Source organism: Meles meles, chromosome 17 (assembly GCF_922984935.1).
Source record: "Meles meles chromosome 17, mMelMel3.1 paternal haplotype, whole genome shotgun sequence".
NCBI lineage: Eukaryota > Metazoa > Chordata > Mammalia > Carnivora > Mustelidae > Meles > Meles meles.
The window spans coordinates 34,115,363-34,138,404 of NC_060082.1; the positions used below are offsets into that span (position 1 = coordinate 34,115,363).

Below are 23,042 nucleotides of genomic sequence, written 5' to 3' on the forward strand. Positions count from 1 at the left end.
ACACAGAATTAGAAGAGATACATCCAGGGACACTTGGGTGACTCAGTCTGTTAAATGTCTGGCTTTTGGTCTCAGCTGAGGTCTTGATCTCAAGGTTGTGCATTTGAGCCCTATGCTGGACTCCACAGTTGGCTTGGAGCCTACTTACAAAAGAAGAGGAGGAGCTAGAGGAGGAAGAAGATGAAGATGAAAAAGAAGGAGGAGGAGAAGAAGAGTAGGAGGAGGAGGATGAAGAAGGAGAAAGAGATGAAGAGGGGAGGGGGAGGAGGAGAAGAGGAAGAGGAAGAAGAGGAACTACATCCATACACTGGAATGTTATTCAGCTAAAAATAAGAAAAACAAAAGAACAAAGAAACATGATGTCATGGAGATACAGTGATATATAAATATGTAAGTTATACGCTTTTATGTGAAAAAAAAATCAGATGACAAAACAGTACTCTGGCTAGATCTCTTTATTTAAAGGTAATACACCTATAACTATTCCTAGATTTTCATCTTTATTTCTAATTCACTAACCTTTCTTATAACTAATCTTTGGTGAATGGCTTCAAGCCTCCTTGGTGAAGGTGGGACGAAACTTCGGTATATGTTCTGGCCGTGTAGCAGCATGCTTTCTCAAGATAATGATTAAAATAAAAAAAATTTTTAAAGAAAAAACAAAAAAGAAGAAGAAGAAGATCCTATCTTCTATTCGTTTGAGCTTCTCTGAGTCTGTCTATAGGCTCCCAAGTCTGGGAAATGGTTGATGAATAACCATAATTTTTTTTCAGTGATTCAATCAGAGGTAGATTTTTTCTGCTTGTAGCCATCAAATAATACTATTTCAGTTTTAGGGGATGTACAACAATTAGCCAGGGACAAAGATGTCTACAGGCAAGTCACTCTGATCTCCGTTTCAGTTGCCTCTGGCTATTTTGTGCTGCCACTTGGCTCTTGCCAGCCTGAGGTCCTTTGGTCTCCCTGAATCCAGGAAACCCAGATCAATAACAAAGCTCCCAATTGTCACCAATGTCATTCCCAGCCTACAGAGAATAGCCATCAGAGAGTCTGCCAAGAATATGGAAAATTCCCCAGGAATGTATTTCTCAAAGCCTTGGGTGAAAGGATAAAAGGTCTCTCTTTGAACACCCCACCCCCCATGCACATAGTTAAGGAGTTCACCTAGCCCACTCTGGCATTCCTAAATCCCTAAGCCATAGGATTTCTTCCTCAGGACTACACTAAGAAAGGCCCTGTATTTCAGCTTCATTTAGTGTAGGTCACCCTCTAACACAGTGAATTCACAATCTTAATTCTTTTTCTTTTGGGGGGTACCTTCTTGCAGGTCCTAATTGGTACTCCCCTCTTTCCCCCCCCCCAGCTGCCACCGCAACTCCACTTCCAGGTCTCTCAGGGCTTAAATCAGATTAAAGAACCACAATTATGGCGAAGTATTAAGGGTAGGTCCTGAGGAAGAGCAGCAGTCCCTGAAATTGGAGTTGCCAGATTTAGTAAACAAAAATACAAGATAGCCAGTTAAACTTGAATTTCAGCACAGCAACACATATTTTTGTATTCTAAATATGTGTCTTGCAATATTTGGGATATACTTATATTTAGAACTAGCTTTCATTGTTTTGTCTGAAATTCAGATCTAACTGGACATCCGTGTTCTTCTGGCAACCCTACCAGGGCAGCTACTCAGGACAGGTCATTACACGTTCTTTGGACAAAGGGAGGCTCACCTCCTCACACAGGGGAGGAGAGGCTGCTGCTTCTAGCAAAGGAGGCTCAGCAGAATTTCCAGGTACAAGGTATTCAGCATGCTTAGACTCTACCCATGTATCTCCATCTCAAATTTTATTTATATTTTTAACATTTTATTTCTTTTTTGACAGAGAGAGGGACAGTAAGAGACAGAACACAAGCAGGCAGGGGGAGTGGGACAGGGAGAAGCAGGCTTCCTGCCCAGCAAACAGCCCCATGCAGGGCTCCATCCCAGGACCCTGGAATTCTAACCTGAGCCAAAGGCAGACATTTAACAACTAAGCTACCCAGACATCCCTCTCCATCTCAATTCTTAGAGTCCTCCTTTTCCCAATCAATGCTCAGACTTTAACATAAGAGAGCCTGTAAGTTGAAGTCAATTTACCTTGGAATCCAGCCACAGGTTTAGATGTTGGATTTGTTCTTCAGAAATCTGGGCTCTGTAGCTACATACTGCAAGTTTCATCAAGGGCAGATAATAGAAGCGTTCAGAGGTAGACCCTGAGCGGGAATTTAAAGCATTTTCTTTCTGTTAAAGTCTTCAGTGCACTTAGAAGTAACCAACCAACAAACTCTTTTCTTCCTTCCTTCCCTCCTCCTCTCCCTGCCTCCCTTCCTTCCACTCCCTCCTGATTTCTTTCATATACTGGCTAGGACCACCACTAAATTATTTGACATTGTTGGGGATACAGGGTATCCTGCTCTTGTTCCCCATCTCAAAGGGAAAGTTTGAAATATTTCACCATTAATGTAGTATTTACTATAGGCTTTTTGTAGATCCCCATTTTCAGGGGAAGGAAATTCCCTAATATTCTTCATGGCTAAGAATTTTTTGTCGTTAAGTCTTGTTGAACTTTATTAAGCACTTTGGCTACGCATCTGGAAATAATCATATTGTTTCTCCATTACTCTCTTAATGGAATCAATTGTTTTCATGACTTCTTTTTATGTTATGTTAGTCACCATACATACTTCATTAGTTTTTGATGTAGTGTTCCATGATTCATTGTTTGCATTTAACACCTGTGTTCATTTCGATACATGCCCACCTTAATACCCGTCACCAGCCTAAACTCATGCCCCTCACCTCCTTCCCTCTGAAACCCTCAGTTTGTTCCCCAGAGTCCATCGTCTCTCATGGTTCATCTGACCCTCTGATTCTCCTCCCCTTCAGTTTTCCCTTCCTTCTCCTAATGTCCTCCATGCTAGTCCTTATGTTCCACAAATAAGTGAAACCGTATAACAATTGTGTTTCTCTGCTGGACTGATTTCACTTAGCATAATCCCCTCCAGTTCCATCCATGTCGATGCAATATTCATCATTTCTGATGGCTGAGTAATACTCCATTCTGTATATGAATCACATCTTTATCCACTCATCTGTTGAAGGGCATCTCGGCTCCTTCCAGTTTTTGACTATTGTGGACATTGCTCCTAGGAACATTGGGGTGCTTGTGCCCCTTCTTTTCACTACATCTGTATCTTTGGGGTAAATACCCAGTAGTGCAATTTCTGAATCATAGGGTAGCTCTATTTTTAGTTTTTTGAGGAAGCTCCATACTGTTTTCCAAAGTGGCTATGCCTGCATGCTTTCCCACCAAGAGTGTAACTCAACCATTCTCTTACACCATACACAAAGATAAACTCAAAATGGATGAAAGACCTCAGTGTGAGACAGGAATCCAAAATCCTAGAGGAGAACATAGGCAGTAACCTCTTCGACAACTTTGTCAACTTCTTTCAAAACGCGTCTCCAAAGGCAAGGGGAAAAAAGAAAAACAAAAATGAACTTTTGGGACTTCATCAAGATAAGAAGCTTCTGCACAGCAAAGGAAATGGTCAACAAAACTAAGAGGCAGCCCACAGAATGGGAGAAGATATTTGCAAAGGACATTACAGATAAAGGGCTGATATCCAAGATCTATAAAGAACTTCTCAAACTCAAACCCAAAAAACAAATAACCAAATCAAAAAATGGGAGGAGACATGAACAGACACTTCTCCAGAGAAGACATACAAATGCCTAACAGATGCATGAAAAAACTGTTCAACATCATTGGCCATCAGGGCAATTCAAATGAAAACCACATTGAGATACCACCTTACACCAGTCAGAACGGTCAAACTTGACAAGGCAAGAAACAACAAATGTTGGAGAGCATGTGGAGAAAGGTGAACCCTCTTACACTGTTGGTGGGAATGTTTTCATTACTTTTTGAAAAGCAAGATGATTTTGAATTCTAATCTTACCTTCTTGGAATAAAACGACTTGGTCAAAAGATTTTATAATTCTTTTATGTTGTGCAATATACGCAATATGTTTTATTTATTTTTTTAAATATTTTATTTATTTGACTGAGAGAAATCACAACTAGGCAGAGAGGCAGGCAGAGGGAGAGGAGGAAGCAGGCTCCCTGCTGAGCAGAGAGCCCCATGTGGGGCTCGATCCCAGGACCCTGAGATCATGACCTGAGTCAAAGACAGAGCCTTTAACCCACTGAGCCACCCAGGTGCCTCCATAATATATTTTAGATGTTTTTCAGATATAATTTATGTATCATAAGAGTTACTCTTTTAAAGTATAAATTTAATGATTTTTACTATATTCATGCGGTTGTGAAACCAGCACCTCTAATTCTAGAACCCTTTTATCATTCCATTCCTATTGATTTTTAGAGAGATTAGACTATAGTATTTTTCCCTGGAAAAACACTTATGAGGGTTTTTTTTTTTTCTCTTTTAAGATATTCTTTATCTATTTGACAGAGAGAGAAGGAGAGAGAGAGAGAGCACGAGAACATAAGCAGAGGGACCAGGAGAGGGAGAATGCAGACTCCTCACTGAGCAGGGAACCCAACACAGGGCTCGATCCCAGGGTCCTGGGATCATAACCCGAACCAAAGGTGGATGTCCAACCGACCTTAGGAGCTTTTGATATCAAACTTATGATGGTCTTATAAAGCCAGCTGATAGTTTTCCATATATTTGTTTCCCTATAAGAGTTTAGGTAATACTAGCATTATTTCTTCCATAGATATCTGAAAAAAAATTCACCCATAAAGCCATATCTCCTGGAGTTAATGCTGTTGGGAAGTCTTTTTTCCAGCACATTTTTCATACACTGTAGACTACGAGTGTGTGTGTGTGTGTGTGTGTGTGTGTGTATTCACACCCCATAGACTTTATATATATATACATAGATAGATATGTACATCTATATATACATATACACATAATATAGTACACAATATCAATCATTCACTTCAATGACTCTTTCCTAAGTGAACACCAGCATGTAAACAGCATTCAGAGAAGATTTAGTCCATTTTACCACCTCAGAAGCCTCCCCTATGCCTTTTCTCAGTTACTATCTTCCCAAAGTGACCATTTATTGGGCTTCTATCACCAAAGCTTAGTTTTGGCTCTGCTTGAATTTTACATTAAAGGAATCAAAAAGCATGTACTCTTTTATGTCCAGCTTCTGTTAATGATACGTGTAGGAGATTTATTCACATTGTTGCATGTAAGATTAACTGGATCTTTTTCATTGTATTATATTTCATTGAGTGAACTTAACAATTTGTAAACTCAGCTGTTTATATGTCAGTAGTATTTTATGCCTGTGCATAGGCAATAAATGTACACATATACCCACATGGAAATATTCAAATGTTCACATGTATGCACAGCTGGATAAAACGTTTCCATGTTCTATGTAAACAGTGTTGACATTCCTATAAGTGGAATTGTTGGGTATGAACGTGGTCAGTCTTAATAGATCCTGCCCAAAGATTTTACACAGTGAGTGGACAGATTTACTCTTGCACCAGAGGCATATGAAAAGTCCAGCTGTTCCATATCTCTGCCAACCTGGTATTTATCACGTGTGTAAATTTTAGCTGTGCTGGTGGCTCACTGCTGCTTTCATTTGCATTTTCCAAAAGACTGAGGATGCTGAGCACCTTTCATATCTTTGTGTAGTGCCTGTTCAAAACTGTCTTCCAATCTTGCTAGTTTGTGTTTCTCTTTACTGTTTTGAGGAATTCCTTATCCAATCTCAGATTTTCCAATAAAGCCTAACACACATATTTTCTTCAGGCTAAAACTCATCCTTTGCTTTCTTATGATGTTTCTTGATGATAGAAAATGTGCACTTTACTAGTGTCCTTTAATAAGATTTACTATGTCTATCCTTTCTGGCCACTGTTTTCTGTGTTCTCCATAAGAAAACTGTGCCCATCATTTTATCTTTCAAGTTAAGTCTGTGATTTATCTCAAATTAATTTTTTGTATGGTGCAGAGTCTGGTCAAGGAATTGGTTTGCTCATTTTGTTTCCTTGTTTTTCCTAATGGATAGGCAATTCATCTAATATCATTTTTTAAAAATTTAAGTTCAATTAGCCAACATATAGAACAGCATTGATTTTGGAAGTAGAGTTCAATAATTCATCCATTGCATAAAACGCCCAGTGTTCATAGCAGTAATATCCACAATAGCCAAACTGTGGAAGGAGCCAAGTTGTTCTTCAAATAATGAATGGGATAAAGAGGATGTGGTACATATATACAGTGGATTATTACTCAACCTTTAAAAGAAAGGATGAATAGCTACCATTGGCATCATCATGGATAGAACTGGAAGAGATTATGGTAAGTGAAATAAATCAAACGGAGAAGGACAATTATCATGATTTCATTCATATGTGGAACATAAGGAATAGCATGGAGGACCATTGGGGATGTAGGGAGAAGTGAATGGGAAGAAATCAGCGAGGGAGACAAACCATGAGAGACTCTGGACTCTGCAAAACAAACTGAGGGTTACAGAAGTAGGCGGTGGGGTGATCGGGTAACCAGGTGATGTTTGTTAAGGAGCACATGTACTGCGATGAACACTAGGTGTTATACACAACTAATGATTCGTTGAACACTACATCAAAAGCTAATTATGTTGGCTCTTTGAATATTATGAGAAATAAAATGACACCTGCAAAAACAAAAACAAAAACAAAATGGCAACCTTCAGTGTGTTTCCTAGAGTTGAGACTCTCATGGTTTGTCTCCCTCTCTGATTTCTTCCCATTCAGTTTCCCTCCCTTCCTTTATCATCCTCCATGCTGTTTCTTATATTCCATATATGAGTGAAGCCATACCATAATTGTCTTTCTCTGATTGACTTATTTTCCTCTGCCTAATACCACATCTTTTTTCTCCATTCATCTGTCTATGGACACCTCAGCTCTTTCTATAGTTTGGCCATTGTGGACATTGTTGCTATAATAGCATTTATTTAAAAAACCATTTAAGAAAGACTGTTTCCAGGGCCACCTGGGTGGCTCAGTGGTTTAAAGCCTCTGCCTTTGGCTCAGGTCATGATCCTGGGGTCCTGGGATCGAGTCCCGCATCGGGCTCTCTGCTCCGTGGGGAACCTGCTTCCTCCTGTCTCTCTCTGCCTGCCTCTCTGCCTACTTGTGATCTCTGTCTGCCAAATAAATAAGTAAAATCTTTAAAAAAAAAAAAAAAAAGAAAAGAAAGAAAGAAAAAAGAAAAACCGGTTCCCATAGATCACAGGGCAATAGTATACTACCCTAAATCAGGTGACATTATAAGTGGGTCTCATTTCAGAGAGGTTCTGTTCCACTGGTTGATTTATCACACTGTTTTCATGACTATAGCATATATTAAAGAACTGATATCTGCTGGTGTATCCTCTAACCATGTACTTCTTCCAAGATTTATTTGGTAATTCTTGTCCCTTGCATTTACAGACAAAATTTAGAATCAGCATGTCAGTTCCCACAAAAAGAAACCTTCTCAAATTTCTATTGGCTTTCTATGGATTCCATAGTTCAATCTGCGGACCACTAACATATTTACATTTTTGAGTCGTAAATTCATGAACATATTTTGCCATTTCTGAAATTTCTTTAATTTCTCTCCATAATATTTGCCAATTTACATTTTAGAAAATGATGTAAACATAGAAGTGTAACATTGGAAAATGTAACATTTCCTAATTGTTTCTTAAATATGCAATCATTTGCCCTTGGCCCCAACAATCTTGCTAAATTTACTTATAAATGCAATAGTTTATCTGTATATTCTTTTGGATATGCTGCATAAATACTCATGTCGCTGATACATTATTATCCTATGTTTAATCCCTTTCTTTCTTGTATTTTTATTTATTTCTCTTGCCTGACTGTGTTGGCTAGAACTCCAGTACAATGCTGATGGAAGAGATGATACTGAGTTTTGAATCGTCACCATAAAGCATGGTGTTTACTGAAGATTTGGGAGAGACATTCTTTATCTGATTAAGGAAATTCCCTTTATCCCTAAAGATTTCTCATGAATGTGGATTCTAATTTATCACTGTGTCTCTATTGAGATGATCATACCCTGTTTCTCCTTCACTGTGTTAATTTTTGTACTTTTACATGTATCTCAAAAGACACTATTGTTGTTTTTATGAAAACAGTATTTACGCATACTTATCCACACATTAACTATTTCCGTTATCCGTCCTCCATATGACAGTTCTATCAGTTCCTTATAACACTGCTTTCCTTCGATCTAAAAAAAATGATCTTTTAGCATTTTTATATTGTAGGTCTCCTGGTGATAGATTCTTTAAACATTTTTCTAAGTATGGGTTTTTTAAAGTTGTCATCTCTGTTTTCTGGCTGCTTTAAAATTCATTGCTCTTGATTTTTTACAATATTGCATGATGTTTCTAGGTAAAGATTTTTTTTGTACTTCTATTGCTTCAGTTTGTATGGTTTCTTGTATCTGTGGTTCAGTGATGTCTTTCATCAGTTTTGGAAAATTCTGTCATTACTTCCAATGTCCGTGCTCTAATATCTCTCTCCTCTCATTGTGGGATTCACTTACACATGTGGTAGGACTTATCCCTCTATCCTATAAGTCCATTACTCTTTCTGCTATATTTCTGATTCTCTTGTCTCTCTGTGTTTTATTCTGGAGATTTCCTTCTGTCCTAGATTCCAATTCATTGATTTTTGTTAAACTGTGTCTGACCTGCTATTAATTCTATCAGCTTCGTAATTTCAGTTACTATATTTTATAATGATAAAAACATGTATTGGGTTCCTTTCAAAATTTGCCCCATTGTTTTTAATGGTTTCTAGTCCTTAGCAAAAGTTTAGGTTTCGTATACATTGTCCTCAAAGAGACAAACATAAGTATTTCCAATCTGTGAGTAAGAACTCCAGTATCTGGGGTCCTAACGGTTCCGTTTCTATTGTCAGTGAGTCTGCTGCCTCTTCTTCATGGGATTTTCTCTCTTTGAGTACCTGGTGATCCTTGACTGTATGTCAGGAATTACATTGGAAAACCTTTCTGTAGAAATGAATTCAAGGTCTTGGATGACGAACCTTCTTCTGAAAGGATCCTTGTTTTTATTTCTTCAGAAACCTGAGTACACGAGCAATCTGGCGCTGCTTTCATTCAGCTCAGACCCTGTTATTTTGTTATTTTTCTGAACCACCTAGAGTACTTGCAGAACTGCAGTAATCTTGAGTTCCAGGACCTATGGCTTAGAGGTCCCAGGACTCCTCCAAAGCTGTTACCATGGCTTCCATAGAGCAAGACCTGGACTCCAGTTTTTTCCCTTGACTCCATGAGAGGATCACAGGGCTACTCCCCACTCCGACGCCCCCTCCTGTTTCAGCTCACCTTTCAGCAGGAAAGCAGGCTACATGCTTGACTCCCGCCTGGATTTTTGTCTCCTATCACATCATGGTCCAGTAATGCGGCCCTAGTTTATTAGATTTCTGACACATTCACAGATACATTTTATCACGTATCCAGCAGCTATAGTCTTTCTTGGGGGGAGGAACTGGAAGTAGACTGATTTTTTATTTGAATTAATTAAGATTCCCCTTACCAGAAGGAGAAGCCTCCTTGGGAATTTTTATTTTTATGTACTTTTGTAAAGATTGATCAATTGATATTTTAAAGAGAGAGAGAGAGAGAGAGAGAGAGCCAGTTGGGGAGAGGGAGGGGTAGAGGGAGAATCCTCAAAAAGACTCTCAGCTGAGCACAGAGCACAACTCACAATGCCAGGCTCAATCAATCCTAAGAGCCCCCAGAGATCATAACCCAAATAGAAACCAAGAATTGGACACTTAAACGGCTAGGGCACCCAGGAATCCTAAGAAATGTTATAATTTCATGTGTTTTGGAATTTGGGATAAATTACTTAGTTCTAGTTATATAGCATTTCAGTAATACAATGTACTATGTCCTCCAACTGTTTTTTCAAATGTATTCAGAATGTTTTGTGGACTAATATACGATCACGTCTATAGGAGAATCATGTTGTGATATCAAACCTCAGCTTGAAAAAAATGATTTGACAAATTTCTATCTTTTACACCTCATGAAACATTTGAAATTACATTTGGAGGTGTGTATTACCTGAAAGCAACTTGATAGAGCATTTATGGAAAATATTTCTCTATTCTGACAAATTTCCTTGTCCATTCTAGCTTTTCAATTTTCTTGAATGAATATTGGTCATTTCTATTTCCATTCATATCATTTACAGGTTCAAAACGTTTCACATTACATTAGTCTACACTTTCATGTAATTTTCTTACATATTTGCAAATATTTGGAATTCTACTTCCTACACTGGTGTATCTGTGTTGTTTCTCTCCCTTCCATTTTTCTTTCAGCAAGGGTCTTTTTATTTTTTGGAACGCTCTCCTGAGCTAATAACAAAATGGAAATGAAGAAGGCAAACGGAAAAGAGTACGGGAAACCTGTGTACACTATGGTGTGATAATATATCAAAGAGCTATCTAAAATGAAAGGAACGTGGATTGTTTTAAAAAACGCATATGCTCATAGGAAATGGTATAAGTAGGAAAGACAGAAGGCATGCTATTATGCCCACCACAATCACCATCTTGTAGAAATGTATCTCCATGTTAACAAAGATTAAAAACCATAACAAGTGCAAAACTAGTTCTACTCATTGCATTTCTGACGAGCTATTTGATCCACTATTATTTAAGTTGCCATCTCTTTTCTCAGCGATTCTTTGTGGGCCACCCCCAGCCATTGCCAACGGAAATGTCGTTAACCTCTACAGAGAAGATTTTCCCTATGGAACCGTGGTGACCTATCGCTGCCATCCCGGACAGAGAGGGAAAAAGCAGTTTGAGCTTGTGGGCAACCCGTCGATATATTGCACCAGCAGAGACAGTCGCGCTGGCATATGGAGCGGCCCTCCGCCTCAGTGCATCAGACCTAATAAGTGCACACCTCCAGACATTGACAATGCAGTGAGGGTATCTGAGAACAAGACCTTATTTTCCTTACATGAAACCGTGAGGTTTATCTGCGAGCCCGGCTTTGTCATGAAAGGACCCTCCAGCGTGCAATGCCAAGCCCAAAACAAATGGGGGCCAGAGTTGCCAAGCTGCTCTCGAGGTGAGTCTGACTGAGGCTTTGAAGGGCATGGGGTGCAGGGAGATCAGGAGATCAGTGCTCATTCTGGGAGAAGGATGCATGGGAGGAACGATGTGTGCAGACGAAGCATGAAATTATGAAACTCTGTGTGTGTGTGTGTGCGCGTGCACACTTAATGTATATGTGCCTTCACTTGGAAAGCAGGAGCTTCATCAATCGAGGAAGGAGACCTTTGGGACTCTCATATTGAGCATCCTCAGAGCAAAATACAAGCTCCAGTATCTCCCCGATATCCTGAAGGCTGAGGTGCACTTTCTACTCAGCTGTGCACTAAGCACTTTAAATGCCTTATCTCATCTACCCTTCACAGCTCTCCTTTATGACAGGGCTAGTAATTCCATGTAGACTGGCCAGCACTGGAGAAAGCAGCCTCAGGGGCCTGGTCATGCATTTGACCTTGTGCCAGGAAGAACTCAGCTCCAGTGATCGGCCTCTTACTAGGTGTGAGTCCTTTGGGCACATCCCTTCATTGTCTGATTTTACAGAACGGCAAAAGGAGGGGGCAGGAGCATCACTTGATTCCCTCTGTTACATCTGAGCTCCCCTTTAATGATAACCTGGGACTCCTCGGAGGTTTAGAATGTAGTAAAAGACGTTTCTCCATCACTGACTGGTCCTTCGCACCTGGTCTTTCCACAGTATGCCAGCTGCCTCCAGAAATCCTGCATGGAAGGCACAGTGCAGAAAACCAGGCCAATTTCTCCCCGGGGCAGGAAGTGTCCTACAGCTGCGAGCCCGGCTATGATCTCCAAGGGGCAGCATCTCTGCGCTGTACACCCCAGGGAGACTGGAGCCCAGCAGCCCCAAGATGTACAGGTGCCTACACTGTCCTCTCCTTGCAGATCAGTCTTTTCCGTCCTCAGTGAAGTGACCATCTCACTTCTGTTTTTTCTTGTTCTTGTTGTTGCTGTTGTTATCCTAGTGAAATCATGTGCAGACTTCCGGGACCAACTCCCTAATGGCCGTGTGCTCCTACCACTGAATTTCCAGCTTGGGGCGAAAGTGTCCTTCGTTTGTGATGAGGGGTGAGTATGACCTGGCAGAGAGACGGGGCACTCAGGACTCGATGCTGCTATGCTCACACCGGGGCCAATGCTGGTCTACCCAAAGAGCAAGCTGCCTAATGGCAAAGAAGTACCAGAAAGGACTGATACCTGAAATAGTGATTGCAAAGTATGGTGGGAACCAGATGGAACCAAGCAACCACAGGTGCTTGAAAAGGAAATACAGTACATACACAGAAGAGCAGAAGTGTAACAAGAAATCTTGGATATTTAGGTGAAACACTACGTGTATGAATGAAAAGTAACTTGTAGGCATGAAAGGATAAATATTGCATAGTGGTTGTTTATAAAACGGTTGGGATGTCAAAGAAAGTTATTTACAAGTAATATGCAGGGATTGGTTCAAGAAAAATTTAAACCAGCCAATAGTGGAATTTGGAATAGGAACAAAGCATCAATAGGAATCGTTTTCCGTCGAGTTTTATGTCAGCTAATTAGTGTTAGGCTGTATCACAGGGGTATGAAGACCTACGCTCATGTTTGCAGTAATGTCGTGAACTCTCTACGGGAATCTTAACGACCTTGGTGTTATGTTCCAACAGCACTGCCGGGTAAAAAGCATGGACGACAGAGCAGCTGTCCTCCATATATTCCGAGGATCCCTTGGCAGGCAGCAAATATCTGTCCCAACAAAGCCCTGGAGGCAATGCAGGCAGCCACTGCTCTCCAAGAACCCTCTCTTCTCACCTTTTCCATCCTTTCCCAGATAAATTTGCATTAACTCATCCATAATGGGGATATGCCAAAGGTGTCATTCTGGAACATCCCGAACGTGTGGGCCCAAACCAGCAGCCTCTGCTCCCTTTCCTCACCTTCTCTGATTTACCAATTGAATCAGGAGTTGTCTTCCTCCTGAGCACCAGGAGGGGAGAGTGCTACGGTGTGCCCTAGAGAACAGAGTTGCTGACAGAGAAAGACAGGGAGCTGTCAGAGGGCAGGATGGACAGATGACCCCCCGGTGGTTGACAACCAGAGACCATTGTCACTGCTCTGTCCTCACTGGAAACCGCAATCCTGCAATTGTTTTGATTTCAGAGCCTCTGGCAGCTGAGAAAGCTGATGAGCTGGGCTTTTTCACCTGGGGTTTATCTCAGGCACTAAACTGTATTTCAGCGGAAGGGGAGGGAGAAACGGTGCGCTCACCCCACCACTGCTCCTTCCGTTCCTCAGGTTCCACCTAAAGGGCAGTTCTGCTAGTTACTGCGTCTTGGTTGAGATGGAAAGCCTTTGGAATGACAGTGCTCCTGTGTGTGAACGTGAGTACAAGGAATGCCTGTTCAGGTCGGCACCTCCCTCCTGGTTTTCTTTGCTGGTTTGTTCCTTTAATGTGTCTTGCCTATAAAATTACCTAATATTTGCCCCTTTGTTGATCGTCACTTTGGATCGACATCTTTCTTTGCTGCAAGGCTGTCTCTGGGGGAAATAGATCTGAGCGTCACATGTTTGGGGGATCATCCTGTAAGTGTGTATAAGCATAATGTGTGCTACAAATGGAGAGAAATCTTCATAGAAGGAGGGAGATTTAGAGCCTGAAGCATGTTTCCTGTCGAAACGATAGTTTTTGTATCCTTGCCTCGATCAGCATTCATTCCTAGCCTCATTCTTTTGACATAGTTTTTTGAGCATCTGGTATGTGCCACCCAGCCTTCTGGACACTGGGAATACACCTATAAACAAAACAGACTAGCACCCTGCTTTCATGGTGTTTATATTCTTGTGTAGAGGGAAAGACCAAAAAATAACAAAGAGGGGTGCCTGGGTAGCAAGGTCAGTTGAGAGTCAGTCAGAGTCTTGGTTTTGGTTCTGGTCTCAACTGATCATGGGATCAAGCCCCACATCAGGCTCAGAGCTGAGCTCAGTCAGCTTCAGTCTCTTTCCTTCTTCCTCTGCCTTTCCTGTGTTTGCCTTTTCTCTCCCCCTCCACCTGAAATAACTAAATCTTTAAAAATAATGGCAAGCAAGCACATAGAATACTTCAAGTAATACCAAGTGTTATGATGAAACAATAGGGTAATGCAATAAATTAGACATTGGGAATACACCTGTAAATGAGACAGACCTGGACCTTGCTTTCCTGTTGTTTATACTTGTTTTTAAGGGGAACAGTAATATCATGTGTTAAATACAGAAACACTACTAATATATTCAGTCTGCCCATGTATTTCTTCATGAAATCAGACAGGATGTTGCTTCATCTTTTGATCATAGCTGTTGAAAAATACCTGTTTATAATAGAGGGTTTTCAAAGGAATATTTTGCTCTAAAAGTATTTGGAAATTTTGTATTGATTTATGTAATGAAACTCCACAATTACATCCTTCATATCTGGAGGTCAACTGTTTGAAAATCTTAACTTTCCTGGAATATAGTTAGGAAGTATGAGGGAAAGAAAGAAAAAATACTTCCACGAACCCAGATACACCAAAAATCACTTACTAGAGTATAAATATTCCACCTTTTGATTATTCATAATTCCTTCAAGCTGCAGTATCCTCTTCCCAAATACAGATCAAATCAGAAAGGGGAAGGAGTATCTCCAGACAGTTACATTCAAAAGAAGAAATGTGCATTTCTTCAAGAGAAAAAAAACCTTGTAAAAACCAATAAATATCTCAAATCCATTACATTTCTGTATCTTTTGGATCTGTGCATAGGAACACTGAGATGTTTCACTCATTGTGATAACATGACTATAACCATCTGTTTTGGTTTTGAGTATATCAGGAAGAGATTAGATAGTGATAGACGGCGATAGACAAATAGTAAATGTATAATATATTTTGAAAGATTTATCTGGTGTGAAGATCCTTGATGTCAAAAAAGTTTTCCTCGGGCACCTGGGTGGCTCAGTGGGTTAGAGCCTCTACCTTTGGCTCAGGTCATGATCTCAGGGTCCTGGGATCGAGTCCCGCATCGGGCTCTCTGCTTGGCAGGGAGCCTGCTTCCCTCTCTCTCTCTCTCTGCCTGCCTCTCTATCTACTTGTGATCTCTATCAAATAAATAAATAAAATCTTTAAAAAAAAAAAAGGTTTCCTCTACCTTGAACTTAAAATAGTATTTTATACAGAGTAGGGCCTCAAAAAAGCCCTGTTGAATTAATAAATAATTTTCCTATTAAATGGATGATTTTCTTCTCAATGTGGTTAAGAAGATTTTTGTCTATTTTAAAAGAATGAGTTCTCAGTCATTCAGAAGTCTTCACTCTCCCAGGAGTTCAGGATGATTAGGTCCCTTCTGGGCTTTGATTTCAGTGTCATTTCATTTAGAAGCATCTCAACGGAGACCTTATATACGACCTCATACACTTACTTTGTGGTTCATACTCTCCTTCAAAGTTAATTATTTAATGGGCAACACAATCACAGCATCCCGTAATTGAGGAATCATCTCAGATTAAAATATAAACGTTTTCATGTAACTTATAGAACTTGGGTTTTTTCCAGATGTTTTTTGTCCAAATCCTCCCTCTATCCTTAATGGGCAGCACACTGGACCTTCTCAGGGACACGTTCCCTATGGAAAGGAAATTACTTACACGTGTGACAACAACACAGCCAGGGGGATGACCTTCAACCTCATCGGGGAGAGCACCCTCCGCTGCACAAGTGACGATGAAGGGAATGGGATTTGGAGTGGCCCTGCCCCTCGCTGCGAACTTGCTGGTCCTGCAGGTCAGTGCATATTTCCCTATGTCTCATCTAGATCAGAATATCTGGGTGAGAACCTCCCTGTTTCTATGGGGACAGTCATTCTGGCTTGGGAACGTGACTTTCTTATAAAAGTAAGGCACACAGAATTACCTACTGGGAGAACGGAAGCTGGGTTCCAGATGTGCCTTGCTGTGTCCCAACTGGTGGTACTCTGATGGCCCTTCCCGCTGGCTTAAGGAGTGTGGGACAGTGACAAGAGTAGGAGGGAGACAGTGGGAAGAATCAGTAAGACCCAGACTTTACAGAGACTTTGTTCAAGCACTAAAAACAAATGCCAAAGAAAACACTCTGTCGTACCATCTCTATTACAAGTTGTATTTTGGGGCACCTGCGTGGCTCAGTGGATGGAGTGGCCGATTCATGATCTCAAGGCGCAGGTCTTGATCTTAGGGTTGTGAGTTCAGCCCCACATCGAGCTCCCTAATGGGCATGGAGCTCATGTTGTATTTCTCTTGGAGAGATGGGTGTGCTGAGCAAAAAACACATGTTGATGGCTGTATTTTACTTTAGATTTGATGCGATGGAAATAACTAAAGAAACTCCAAGGCAGGCATTTGTATTGCTTTTGTTCCTTCTAAGGAACATTTTGTTGACCCTTCATCTCACTTTTAACAACAGGCACTCAAGACGCCCTAGAGAAGTGAAATTCAAGGTTGTGCTCTTGGCAACTCCTTCTTTTTACATATTTTTACATATTATCTGGCATTAAATGACAATACCTGACAATCCGGGGCTCATTCATGGTTGTGCTTATCCACAGCAGCTCTGTGTGCCAATAAGGACAGACAGCACCAAAGTGTCCTTTGTAGAACCTGGTGGTACTCCCATCTGATGCAGTTTGCAGGTAGAGAATACGGGTGATCCTGTTTAAAGGCTGAAGGTCTACATTTAAAGAATCACTTTCCCACTGATGGGTAAAAAAGTAGTGCCTTGGGACCTGCCAGCTTTGGGTCTTCCAGATTAGTAAAGCATTTAAAATGTTTATTTTCCATTCATCTGTTGATGCACATCTAGGCTCTTTCCATAGTTTGGCTAAGGTGGACATTGCTGCTATAAACATTCAAGTGTACGTGCCCCTTTGGATCACTGCATTTGTATCTTTAAGGTAAATACCCACTATTGCAATTGCTGAGTCATAGGGTAGCTCTATTTTCAACGTTTTCAGGAACCTCCATACTGTTTTCCAGAGTGGTTGTGCCAGCTCGCATTCCCGCCAACAATGCAGGAGGGTTCCCCTTTCTCCACATCCTCACCAACACCTGTCATTTCCAGACTGGTTAATTTTAGTGATTCTGGCTGGTGTGAGATGGTATTTCAGTGTGGTTTTGATTTGTATTTCCCTGATGTCGAGTGATGTTGAGCACTTTGTCTTGTGTCTGTTGGCCATCTGGATGTCTTCTTTGCAGAAATGTCAGTTCCTGTCTTCTGCCCATTTCTTGATTGGAGTATTTGTTCTTTGGGTGTTGAGTTTGATAAGTTCTTACAGATTTGGGATACTAGCCCTTCGTCTGATATGTCATTCGCAAATATCTTCTCCCATTCCGTCAGTTGTCTTTTGGTTTTGTTGACTGTTTCCTTTGCTGTGCAAAAGCTTTTGATTTTGATGATGTCCCAGTAGTTCGTTTTTGCCCTTGCTTCCCTTGCCTTTGGTGATGTCTCTAGGAAGAAGTTGCCATGGCTGAGGTCAAAGAGGTTGCTGCCTGTGTTCTCCTCAAGGATTTTGATGGATTCCTCTCTCACATTGAGGTCTTTCATCCATGTTGAGTCTATTTTTGTGTGTGGTTTAAAGAAACGGTCCAGTTTCATTCTTCTGCGTGTGGCGGTCCAATTTTCCCAACACCGGTTGTTGAAGAGATTGTCTTTTTGCCATTGGACATTCTTTTCTGTTTTGTCAAAGATTAGTTGACCATAGAGTTGAGGGTCCATTTCTGGGCTGTCTATTCTGTTCCATTGATTTATGTGTCTGTTTTTGTGCCAGTACCATACTGTCTTTATGATGACAGCTTTGAAACAGAGCTTGAAGTCTGGAATTGTGATGCCACCAACTTTGGTTTCCTTTACAACTGTCCTCTGGCTATTCACAGTCTCTTCTGGCTCCATATAAATTTTAGGATTATTTGTTCCATTTCTTTGAGAAAAGTTGATGGTATCTTGATAGGGATTGCATTAAGTGTTGACCGCTCTAGGTAGTATAGACATTTTCACAATATTTGTTCTTCCAATGCATGAGCATGGAATGTTTTTCCATTCTCTTTGTGTCTTCATCAATTTCTTTCATAACTACTTTATAGTTTCCTGAGTACAGATTCTTTACCTCTCTGGTTAGGTTTATTCCTAGGTATCTGATGGTTTTGGGTGCAACGGTAAATGGGATTGACTCCTTAATTTCTCTTTCTTCTGTCTTGTTGTTGGTGTATAGAAATGCAACGGATTTCTGTACACCAATTTTATATTCTGACACTTTACTGAATGTCTAATGAGTTGTGACAGTTTTGGACTGGAGTCTTTTGGGTTTCCCACCTAAAATATCATATCATCTGCAAAGAGTGAGAGTTCAACTTCTTTGCTGATTCAGATGACTTTTATTTCTCTTTGTTGTCTGATTGCTGAGGCTAGGACTTCTAGTACTATACTGAATAGCAGTGGTGAGAGTGGACAGCCCTGCTGTGTTTCTGACCTTAGTCAGAAACTTTTAGTTTCTTTTAGTTTTTCCCTATTGAGAATGATATTCACTGAGTTTTTCATAGGTGGCTTTTATGTTTTTCCCTATTGAGAATGATATTCACTGTGAGTTTTTCATAGATGGCTTTTATGATATTGAGGTTTGTGTCCTCTATCCCTACACTGTGAAGAGTTTTCATCAAGGAAGTATGCTGTACTTTGTCAAATGCTTTTTCAACATCTATTGAGAGTATCTTATGGTTCTTGTTCTTTCTCTTATTAATGTATTGTATCACATTGATTCATTTGCAGATGTTGAACCAACCTTGCATCCCAGGGATAAATCCCATCCGGTCATGGTGAATAATCTTTTTTTTTAATTTATTATTTTTTATAAACATATAATGTATTTTTATCCCCAGGAGTACAGGTCTGTGAATCACCAGGTTTACACACTTCACAGCACTCACCATAGCACATACCCTCCCCAATGTCCATAACCCCCCTTCCCTTCTTCCAACCCCACCTCCCCCCAGCAACCCCCAGTTTGTTTTGTGAGATTAAGAGTCACTTATGGTTTGTCTTCCTCCCAATCCCATCTTGTTTCATTTATTCTTCTCCTATCCCCATAACCCCCCATGTTGCATCTCCATATCCTCATATCGGGGAGATCATATGATAGTTGTCTTTCTCCGATTGACTTATTTCACTAAGCATGATACCCTCTAGTTCCATCCACGTTGTCGCAAATGGCAAGATTTCATTTCTTTTGATGGCTGCATAGTATTCCATTGTGTATATATACCACATCTTCTATATCCATTCATCTGTTGATGGACATCTAGGTTCTTTCCATAGTTCGGCTATTGTAGACATTGCTACTATAAACATTCGGGTGCACGTGCCCCTTCGGATCGCTACGTTTGTATCTTCAGGGTAAATATCCAGTAGTGCAATTGCTGGGTCATACGGTAGTTCTATTTTCAACACTTTGAGGAACTTCCATGCTGTTTTCCAGAGTGGTTGCACCAGCTTGCATTCCCACCAACAGTGGAGGAGGGTTCCCCTTTCTCCGCATCCTCGCCAGCATCTGTCATTTCCTGACTTGTTAATTTTAGCCATTCTGACTGGTGTGAGGTGATATCTCATTGTGGTTTTGATTTGTATTTCCCTGATGCCGAGTGATGTGGAGCACTTTTTCATGTGTCTGTTGGCCATCTGAATGTCTTCTTTGCAGAAATGTCTGTTCTTATCCTCTGCCCTTTCTTGATTGGATTGTTTGTTCTTTGGGTGTTGAGTTTACTAAGTTCCTTATAGATTTTGGACACTAGCCCTTTATCTGATATGTCGTTTGCAAATATCTTCTCCCATTCTGTCAGTTGTCTTTTGGTTTTGTTAACTGTTTCCTTTGCTGTGCAAAAAGCTTTTGATCTTGATGAAATCCCAATAGTTCATTTTTGCCCTTGCTTCCCTTGCCTTTGCCGATGTTCCTAGAAAGATGTTGCTGCGGCTGAGGTCGAAGAGGTTGCTGCCTGTGTTCTCCTCAAGGATTTTGATGGATTCCTTTCTCACATTGAGGTCCTTCATCCATTTGGAGTCTATTTTTGTGTGTGGTGTAAGGAAGTGGTCCAATTTCATTTTTCTGCATGTGGCTGTCCAGTTTTCCCAGCACCATTTATTGAAGAGGCTGTCTTTTTTCCATTGGACATTCTTTCCTGCTTTGTCGAAGATTAGTTGACCATAGAGTTGAGGGTCTATTTCTGGGCTCTCTATTCTGTTCCACTGATCTATGTGTCTGTTTTTGTGCCAGTACCATGCTGTCTTGATGATGACAGCTTTGTAATAGAGCATGAAGTCCGGAATTGTGATGCCACCAACTTTGGCTTTCTTTTTCAATATTCCTTTGGCTATTTGAGGTCTTTTCTGGTTCCATATAAATTTTAGGATTATTTGTTCCATTTCTTTGAAAAAATGGATGATATTTTGATAGGGATTGCATTAAACGTGTAGATTGCTTTAGGTAGCATGGACATTTTCACAATATTTATTCTTCCAAACCAGGAGCATGGAACATTTTTCCATTTCTTTGTGTCTTCCTCAATTTCTTTCCTGAGTACTTTATAGTTTTCTGCATATAGATTCTTAGCCTCTTTGGTTAGGTTTATTCCTAGGTATCTTCTGGTTTTGGGTGCAGTTGTAAATGGGATTGACTCCTTAATTTCTCTTTCTTCTGTCTTGTTGTTGGTGTACAGAAATGCAACTGATTTCTGTGCATTGATTTTATATCCTGACACTTTCTGAATTCCTGTACAAGTTCTAGTAGTTTTGGAGTGGAGGCTTTTGGGTTTTCCACATACAGTATCATATCATCTGCGAAGAGTGATAGTTTGACTTCTTCTTTGCCGATTTGGATGCCTTTAATTTCCTTTTGTTGTCTGATTGCTGAGGCTAGGATTTCTAGTACTATGTTGAATAGCAGTGGGGATAATGGACATCCCTGCCGTGTTTCTGACCTTAACGGAAAAGCTTTCAGTTTATCTCCATTGAGAATGATATTTGCAGTGGGTTTTTCATAGATGGCTTTGATAATATTGAGGTATGTGCCTTCTAAATAATATAATAAAAAGATTTTTGAAAGCTAAATGCAAATGTATGCTGTGACTGAGCATTTTCCTTCTGGTACTGACTGAAAAGAAATTAAAGGATCTGACCACACAGAGACTTGGGCATGGATTTTTATAATGGCTTTATTTCTACTAGCCAACCACTAGAAATAATCTAAGTGGCATTCAACAGCCAATTAAGCAAATCAAATTTAAGTATATCTGTACAAGTGATTATCACCCAGCAAAAGAAGAAATACTTTTTTATAAAGATTTTATTTATTTATTTGACACAGAGAGATCACAAGTAGGCAGAGAGGCAGGCAGAGAGAAAGGGGGAAGCAGGCTCCCTGCTGAGCAGATAACCCGATGCGGGGCTTGATCCCAGGACCCTGAGACCATGACCTGAGCCGAAGGCAGAGGCTTAACCCACTGAGCCACTCAGGCACCCCAGAAGAAATACTTTTTATATATGCAACAAGCTGAGTGAATCTCAAAAATGATCATTCTGTATAAAAGCTAGACCAACAAAAGGTGGGGGAAACAGTACAAACCAAGTGAGCTGGTTTACATGAAATTCTAAAAGATCAAATCAATCTGAAATAAGAAGCAGGCAAGAGATGGCCTAGGAAAGGAGGTAGAGGGACGGATGGATTATAAAGTAAAATGAGAAAACTGTTGGAGTGATGGAAATGTTATCTTGATTGTGGTAATGGTTTCATGGTGCACACAAGTGTCAATTTCATCACGTTATATACTTTAAATATTATTCAACTATTGTATTTAATATATCCTAAAGCTAGGAAGAGTTTTTTTTTAATGAACTACAGTAGGTGTTGAGTTTATGGAGTTCATATTAATATACTTCTTAGAATATGAGGGATTGGGAATGAAGGAGGAAAAGGAAACCAGATCAAGCTTTCTCTAGTGAAGGCTCATATGTTTCTTTCTATTTCAGCTATTATCCCAATTTACATTTTTTACTGTTACTAAGAAGAGGACACTAGGTTCAAATTCTGTTCTCAGAATCCAGTTTCTAAAACTATACATCGATATCTCTTTATTAGTTTCTTATCGCTGCTCTAACAAATTACCACAAACTAAATGGCTTACAACAATGGAAATTTATTCTCTTATGGTTCCAGAGGTCAGATTCTCAAATGGGTCTGTAGGGCTGTGTTTCTTCTGGAGGCTCCAAGGGAGATTAGGTTTCCCAGCTCTTTTCTCTTCCAGAGGCTGCCTGCATACTTTGGCTCCTGGCTCTCTTTCTCTACCTTCAAAGCCAGCACTGGAATGTCTTTAAATCTCCTTTGTCTGTCTTGGATCCTTCACCTCCCTCTATCAAGGACCTTTGTGATTACATTGAGGGCCACCCAGATAACCCAGGATAATCATTCTATCACAAGATTCTTAATTTAACCACATCTGCAAAGCCTGGTGCGATACGAGGTAACATTCGCAAGCTCCAGAGATTAGGGCATGGATGTCTTTGGGAGCTCATTGTTTAGGCAACCACATATTTCTACAGATTTTCAAAATCTTAGCTGAGCCTGCTGATGGAATCCATTACCATTAGGGTCCAGTTTAGTAGCAAATGGTTGTAGCCCAGCAAGCAGCTGGCAGTGTGTATACTGAATATGGCTAATGGGAGCAAAAAATGTAGGTAGAATCTAAAAACATAACCATGATAGAACAAAAGACAGGGAGGAAGTAAACGGAGTGAGCATTTTCTGTTTCTTGCATGCTGGGAAATG

General features: G+C 40.4%; 1 protein-coding gene across 1 annotated transcript in view; it reads left to right on the forward strand.

The window, feature by feature from the left end:
* CR1 (complement C3b/C4b receptor 1 (Knops blood group)) overlaps positions 1-23,042 on the forward strand; it is a 188,008-nt gene that overhangs the window by 63,368 nt on the left and 101,598 nt on the right. Inside the window, 5 exon segments of the mRNA XM_045983377.1 lie at positions 10,813-11,211; positions 11,890-12,066; positions 12,173-12,275; positions 13,485-13,570; positions 15,758-15,985. Of these exon segments, the coding sequence (XP_045839333.1) occupies positions 10,813-11,211; positions 11,890-12,066; positions 12,173-12,275; positions 13,485-13,570; positions 15,758-15,985 (993 nt within the window).